The 8663-nt window shown below is 32.7% G+C and overlaps 1 protein-coding gene across 1 annotated transcript in view; it reads right to left on the minus strand.

Annotated features, from left to right (window-relative positions):
• Nucleotides 1–322: 322 nt before the first annotated feature.
• LOC125865005 (ras-related protein RABA4d-like) overlaps nucleotides 323–8663 on the minus strand; it is a 15150-nt gene continuing 6809 nt past the window's right edge. Inside the window, exon 2 of the mRNA XM_049545157.1 lies at nucleotides 323–770. Within this exon, the coding sequence (XP_049401114.1) occupies nucleotides 323–770 (448 nt within the window). The remainder of the gene's footprint in view (nucleotides 771–8663) is intronic.

Below are 8663 nucleotides of genomic sequence, written 5' to 3' on the forward strand. Positions count from 1 at the left end.
TAACGAAGCTAGGATTTTGAGTTTATGAGTGTTGTATTTTAGAACAGCAAGCATAGTAGATTCTGGATAAATTGTTTATACATATTAAGTGAATTTTTAAACACAAATACATGTCAGATTCCATAGACAGGGTTGTAGCTCCGCCCCTGATGCCCAGTGAACAACTTAATGAACTGTATACACAAATAGCTAAACAAACTATCTAAATCAACTTCATCATCAACAACAATTCCCTATTCTACATAAAACATAAATCATAAATCATTCCCAGTTTTATTATGATTTCGGATAAATAAAAATACCTCCAGAACTCAATAAAAATTCATGACAGCATGCAGCAGCCACCACTATTCCCACCAGAATCCGAATCCTGGCCAGGAACAATGATCCTGGTTCCCTTTAAAGGTTGTGACTTCCCATAATAAGCTCCCGGAGCTGCAATAAGCGTATTCTTGCTAACGATTTTATAAATTTCTGTTAAAACTGTCATGAATGCACCCTCGACGTTTGTGGATTGAAGAGCTGATGTTTCCATAAAGAAAAGATTCTCCCTTTCTGTGAATTCTTGAGCATCTTCAACTGGTACAGCTCGAAGACTTCCTAGATCACATTTGTTCGCGATGAGCATTATAACTATGTTCTTGTCTGCGTGACCTCTTAGTTCCTCCAGCCATCTAGCCATATGATCGAATGATTGGCGTTTTGTTAAGTCATAGACTAGCATCGCGCCAACTGCACCTCGATAATATGCACTTGTTACTGCTCTATACCTGAGAGAGAAATGAGAGATGATTCATTGAGTTACAACAATTACCAAATTGGCTATGTTGCTCTGACTCTTCAAAAGAGGATCCTTTGAAAGAAGAGCATTTTGGAGACATCAAGTTTCTCTATATTTTTTTATACCTCGGACTGAACTAGACGACTCCAAGAAAACACAGGACCTAAACTAAACGTTTTAACTCGTAGAATGCATCAATTAGTGATCAGACATTTAGTTTTTTTTTTTTTCAATTTGCTTAGCCTGTTTTGATTTGGCACAGTTTTTAAGAAAGTAATTTCTTTTTTAATCTTGTATTAAAAAATTACAGAAAACCTTATTCTTTTGTTATTTAATGGACTAAGAAGAAAAATAGGTTAAACAAATTGAAACCGGAAGGATTAACTAATTTGCCATGTTCTGATTTAGTTATCGACTCCACTCGATTCCATTTGATATTCAAGAATTCAGTCAATATTGCTGCAAGCTAACTCAGAGATTGATACAGTAAAGAACTTAGCTCTATCATCCCTTTCTGGGTCTTTAAATACGACAACGTTTTATCAGGTGTTGTTCAAGGTAACAAGCAGAGACTATGTAGTTGATTGTGAACATAGTTATTGTAGGTTTCTATTAACTTCAAATTCTAAATCACCCCCCTGCTTCTAAATTCTTCATTAATTATTTCTCTTCATATATATTGGACAAAAGTTCTTTCAGCATTGATTGTGGATTAATACTAGAACATCGAGTAGACAGTTGATGTATACATCAGACTTAACTCTATCTATCATATATATCATACATTTCCTAACTCAGATATTGATGTAACGAGTTTAGCTCCATCGTCACTTTTTTGGTCTTCAAATACCTCAAATGATGTTCTGATCCCCCCCAGTTAAGCAGCTTGATCATTTAAAATACTACTGTCAGCCTCCTAATTTCATTTAAAATTTCCCTCAAATCCCCTGTAACTAATTCTTCACCAAACTGAACTTCTTCATCCTAACCCCTATCATGTCCTTGGTGCTTACAATAGTTATCAGAGACAAACACCTGGAAAGACTTGAGGATCGATCATAAAGACCCTATATCAATGTTGCTCTCCATTATAATTACTAGGAATATATGATGTACTGTTTTCTCTGTTTAATAGCGGAAACTTTCTGCTTAGCTTTTTGGATTTTCGAGTATTTATACTTAGTTGCAAGTTTCCTTGTCATAAAAAAATCGAGTGCCTATTTTATAATAATCATCGCATTTAAAATAAAGTCCTACTAGGTAACTCTGTCTACCAAAGCTTGGAAGATCGGAAGAAACTGGAAAGGATATACTTTGTCAAATATTGGAGAGAATGTATGGACAAAGTCTAATCTTTGAGTACTTGGCAAGCAAATGGAAAATTCCAAAAAGCAACAAGTACTTTTCCTCTTTTTCTTCTTTATAGTGTCTGCCAGTGCAAGAAAGCATATATTTTGGGAAAGTCGTAACATGAGTTTGAGTGAAGGAAACTATGGAATCAGATGTTCACTACTTTAATATGTTACCTAATCAATACTCTCACTTTAAAGATATTATTTTGACAGCTTATAAATCTCTGTGAATTTGTTGCTTGGAATAACACAATCAAACTCTCCATTGCCTCTCTTAAGCATTCATTTTCATACCAAATTCTCTCACATTGCTACTCTTTGATTTTCATACCAAATTCTCCATTTCCGCTCTCTCATATTTCATTTTCATACCAAATTCTCTCACATTTCTAGTCTTTGATTTTCATACCAAACTCTCCATTTCCGCTCTCTGGTTTTTCGTTTTTATACCAAATTCTCCATTTCCGCTCTCTCATATTTCATTTTCATACCAAATTCTCCATTGCTGTTCTTCTACCTTTCATTTTTCATACCAAATTCTCCAATTCCGCTCTCTCATATTTCACATACCAAATTCTCCATTTCCAAAATCTGATATTTCATTTTCATACCAAATTATTCATTTCCACCATTTTCACACCTTTACTTCCCAGAGAGAATTAGAAAGCAAAAAAAAAAAAACAATTGCAGAGTTCAGACTTGATAGTTGAAAAAGACTTATTACTAAACTATCTTAGCTATTGTGGAAAAAGTCACAGATTGCTTGATGCAGCCAGTTGTGCGAGGGATTGGGTATATATATTACTACAAGAGCAACATCAGATGTATGGATAAAGAATCTGAGAAGCTGAAGAATATCAAAAGTGAGGTGCAGGAAAGAGCGGAAGTTGCCCGGAGAGACTTAAAACGCATTTCCTGCAATGGCGAGGCTTGGTTAACTAGTGTTAATACCACTACTGAACGTGTGGAAGCTGTAAGGCAAGGTTCAGCTGAGGTTGAAAGGGGTTGCTTTTATGGTTGGTGTCCAAACCTGAAGTCACGTTACTCGATAAGCAGGAGAGCTGAGAAAATTACACTGGAGTTGATTGAACTTCGAGATGAAAGCAACAAGCCTGATGTAATCTCCTTTGATCGTCCAATTCAAAGTGAAGCTATACCTAGTAACAATGGTAAGGTGTTTGACTCCAGAAAATTGAAAGAAGAGGAGGTCATGGAAGCTTTGAAAGATGACGGGGTCACTATGATTGGGATATGTGGTCTGGGTGGTGTTGGTAAAACAACACTTGCTGAGAAAATCAGACTAAAGGAGAAACAACAAGGGTTGTTCAAAGATGTCGTCATGGTAACTGTCAGTCAACATCCAGACTGGATAAAACTTCAGGGTCAGATCGCAGCAGGACTCGGGCTGACATTACAAGGGGATGATTTGTGGAGTCGTGGAGATCAGCTGCGTACAAGGTTAATGGATCAGAACAGCCGCAACCTTATAATCTTGGATGATGTTTGGGAGGCTCTTCATGATCTAGACAAACTTGGAATTCCCAGCGGTAGCAACCACAACCATCGGTGCAAAGTGATATTGACGACGCGATCCCGAAATGTTTGTGAAGTAATGGAAGCTAAGAAGATCATTGAAGTTGGAACATTATCTGAAGAGGAAGCATGGTGCCTTTTCAAGGAGAAAGCCGGTGATTCAGTTGACGTTCCTTCTATTCATGGCACAGCTAAAGAGGTTGCCAAAGAATGCAAGGGGCTGCCGCTTGCAATTATTATACTTGCAGGTGCACTTAAGCGTAAAACCAGGCCTTCGTGGGAGGATGCCCTTAGACAATTACGTCGTGCAGAAGCAAAAAATATCCCTGGAGTGCACGATAAGGTGTATAAATCTCTAAGGCTAAGCTATGACCACTTGGGAGGAAATGATGCAAAGAACCTCTTTTTGCTTTGTTCATTGTTCCAGGAAGATAGTAATATTTGGATTGAAGAATTGCTTAAGTATGGAATGGGGCTTGGCATCTTTTCGGGAATTGAAAATTTAGAAGATGCAAGAAATAGGTTTTGTCTTCTGTTAGAAATATTGAAAGATGGTTTCTTGTTATCCCAAGGTTCACACAAAAATCATATGAAAATGCATGATGTGGTCCGTGATGTGGCTATAAGTATTGCATCTGAAGGAGAGCATAACTTTATGGTAAGTCACGATGTTAACTCAGAAGAGTTCCCAAGCAGAACTTCTTATGAGCATTTTAGTCACATGTCAATTGTTGCAAATAAATTTGATGAGCATCCTAGACCAATCATTTGCCCAAAACTGAAGCTTTTAATGTTGAAACTCAGTTTCGAAGATCCATTCAAACTACAGGACGATTTTTTTAATGAAATGAGTGGCCTCAATGTTTTGAGCTTGAGTGGATACAGATTTATGGAGTCCATTCTGCGTTTTCCAGCATCCATTAGGAGGTTGTCAAGTCTGAGGACTCTGTGTCTGAGTGATTTAAGGTTGGATGACATATCCTTTATTGGGGAACTTGTCGTATTAAAAGTTTTCAGCATAAGAGATTGTGAGTTAGATGAGCTGCCAGAGGAGATAGGAAAATTGACCAAGCTAATTATGTTAGAGATTTGGACCGAGTATAGACCACTTAAAAGTCTGAGGATTTCAGGAGGGGTGTTATCAAAATTACTAGCTGAATTGGAGGAACTACATATGGTGGTAGTAGAAGATTTGAGTGATGTGATCTACAGTAACCTTGGCCTTCCCTCCAAGTTGACACGGTACACTCTTCATATGGCTGTAGCTTACCCTGCGATTTCAAGCATTGATTATAACGACCTGAGTATTACTTTAGAGGTCAAGGAGACTGCCCCATTGGGTGATTGGATCTGCCACCTGTTGAAGGAGAGCGAATTCGTGCAGTCAAAGGGAAAGGGCTCTAATAATGTGTTGACTGCGTTGCAGCTGAATGAATTTCAGAATGTGAAATGTCTCCGCCTCTCTGAATGTCATTTAGTGACACATTTATTGAAGAGTACACATGAAGTAATCAAGTTTCCCAATTTATATGAGTTGTGCATTCAATTTATGCATTGTCTGACTCACTTTTGCCGTGACAATGTTGAGCGCATTGAGTTCCCTCAGTTACGGAAAATGCGCTTAATGGACTTACCTGAGTTCCAGAATTTCAGGCCTACAGCCAACAACTCAAATCCTCTTTTTGATGAAAAGGTTTGCTTCTTATCACCAAAATGTTACCTTTTACTTGAGCATTAAAGATTTTTACTTAAACAAAGTCTATTGCTTAGATATATCCTTTTTGTCTAACTAGTAAAAAAATAATTTTAAATTAATTTTTTTAATTTGTTATTTAAAAAATCCATATAAAGCTATATTTGATGTGAATTTTTGTGACTTTTTTTATTCAACTGTTAATTTAAGTTTTAAATATCTCCCTTATAGATATATTAACTTATCATTATTTGAGTTTCATATTCTTATTTCATTTTTTTAGTGTGAAAATAAATAGATATGTAAAAGAAGAAAAACGGAAGAACAAATTTTAAGACTCTTTTTTTTTTTTTTGCAGCTATATTGTAATTTATTTTTTGAAAAAAGGTCAATAATGCCTTACTTACCTAAAATGATCAAAAATGCCTCAATTTATAGTTTAGTCCAAAAATGCTCTTGCCCTCACTACTTTAGTAAGAAAATGTTCTTGCCGTTGATAGTTTGTTCTGGAAATGTTCCTATTGTTACTACTTGAGTCAAAAATATGTCTTTCCGCAGTAAATATATTATTTCTTTTCTTTCTGAACAAATCTTATTCCTATTAAAAGATATTACTTTTAAAGTACTCTATTACTGTTTTCTTTATTTTAAAATTACTTTAACTATTAAAAAAATGTACCCTTATACTAATAATATATATCTTATATATAAGATCATAGTAAATCAACCATTAATTTTTATTTTGATATTTATAATAAAATAAGAAATGTTTTTAGTATTATTTTCTTCCAATTGAAGTAGGATTAACATTTGCTAATAAAAAAAATATCATTAGGAAAAGAATGTATATGTTCAAAAAAAAAAAAATTATTTGTAAATAAAATTGGTGCATTGATACTCTACCGTCTAATATATGGTGCATATTTATCATTTTCGTTAAAAAATTTATATTTATTTAATTAAAAAGTATATAATAGGAATTTTTTAATTTAAACAATGTCATGTGATTTACAAAAGTTATCTCTACCGCTCTAGACTCAGCCCAAATGGAAAAAAATACTAATGTATTTGACATACTAAAAAACTTTTTTTAAATATGAAACAAGATCATATACAATTTATATATATATATATATATATNCTCCACTCAATAACTCCAACTGTATCTGCAACAAAGTTTGATACTTCAAAGCTCGCAGGTTTCTTGTCCCAACCTGGAATATATACATATTAATGGGGCTAACAGCATGAGTGCTCTATGCTCTCACCAACTTCCAACTAACTACTTCACCAAACGTCAAAGATTGGAAGTATTGCATTGTGGAAAATTGAGAAATTTGATGTCTCCATCAGTGGCCAAAGGTCTTCTGAATCTCCAAGTGTTATGCATAGAAGGTTGTGAATCAATGGAAGAAGTGATCACAAAAGGAGAAGGAATCATGACCTTATTTCCCCGATTGCAAGAGTTGAAGCTTTGGGACTTGCCTAAGCTGGGGCATTTCTTTATGACAGAGGACGCTCTTGAATTTCCATTACTCAGAATCGTGTCTATTCGTGACTGCCCTGGAATGAAGACGGTTGTTCAACTGGAGATATCTGTGAGTACTTCGATTCTCAAATGTGATGATGAGGTGAAAGTAGATAATCTAAATAAATGGATACAACAGAGGTCAAATCATCTTTTTGATGAAAAGGTTTGCTTCTTATCACCAAAATGTTACCTTTTACTTGAGCATTAAAGATGTTTACCTAAACAAAGTCTATTGCTTAGATATATCCTTTTTGTCTAACAAGTGAAAAAATAATTTTAAATTAATTTTTTAATTTGTTATTTGAAAAATCCATATAGGGCTATATTTGATGTGAATATTTGTGACTTCTTTTAATCAACTGTTAATTTAAATGTTAAATATATCCCTTATAGATCTATTGACTTATCATTATTTGAGTTTCATATTTTTATTTCATTTTCTTAGTGTGAAAATAAATAGATATGGAGAAGAAGAAAAAAAGTAAGAACAAATTTTTAGACTATTTCTTTTGTAGCTATATTGTAATTTGTTTTTTTTTTTAAAAAAGGTCAATAATGCCTTAAGTTACATGAAATGATAAAAAAAATCTCCTTAATTTATAGTTTAGTCCAAAAATATTCTTCCCCTCAATACTTTGGTCAGAAAATGTTCTTGCCGTTGATAGTTTGCTCTGAAAATGTTCCTATTGTTACTACTTGAAACAAAAATATTTCTTCCGCATAAATATATTATTTCTTTTCTTTTTTAACAAATCTTATTCGTATTAAAATATATTATTTATTTTTTGAAAAAAGGTCAATAATGCCTTAAATTACGTGAAATGATAAAAAATGACCTCAATTTATAGTTTAGTCCAAAAATATTCTTGTCCTCAATACTTTGGTCCAAAAATATTCTTTTTGTTGGTAGTTTGTTCTGGAAATGTTCCTCTTGTTACTGAGTCAAAAATATTTTTTTCAGTATAAACATATTATTACTTTTCTTTTTAAACAAATCTTATTCCTATTAAAAGATATCACTTTTAAGTACTCTATTCTTGTTTTCTTTATTTTAAAATTACTTTAACTATTAAAAATATATCCTTTAAACGGATAGTATATGTCATATATATAATATCATAGTAAATCAACCATTAATTTTTATTTTGATAATTATAATAAAATAAGAAATATTTTTAGAATTATTTTTTTTTCAATTGAAGTAGGATAAACATTTGCTAATAAAAAAAATATCATTAGGAAAAGAATGTGTTCAAAAAGAAAATAAGTAATATATTTATTTGAAAAATGACATTTTGCCTTATTAAGTAACAATAAAGACATTTTAGACCATTTTTCATTTACTTTTTATATTTGTAAGAAAATGGGGCATTTATGATAAATTTTACAAGAAGATGAGTGAAACCCAAATTATTCATTGAATTAAGGGAAAATGAGCAAATGTACTGCTCAACTTTGTGATTTTGAGCAAATATACCTCTTGTTAATAAAATTGATGCATATATACCTCTACCGTCTAATATATGGTGCATAATTTTCTTTTTCGCTAATAAATTTATATTTATTTAATTAAAATATATTATAATAGTGATTTAATAGAAAAATTACTTGAATGAGTGCCTTTTTAATAATAAGTACTGATTTTAGCGATAATTTTTATTTATTACCATTTATAGAAATACTATGTTAAATCTGCAATATGTATTAAAAGTGAATTAAGTATGTAATATATGTGTATTATAATTGATTTTAAAAATATATTATGTTTGTTTG

Source organism: Solanum stenotomum, chromosome 5, assembly GCF_019186545.1.
Source record: "Solanum stenotomum isolate F172 chromosome 5, ASM1918654v1, whole genome shotgun sequence".
Lineage (NCBI taxonomy): Eukaryota > Viridiplantae > Streptophyta > Magnoliopsida > Solanales > Solanaceae > Solanum > Solanum stenotomum.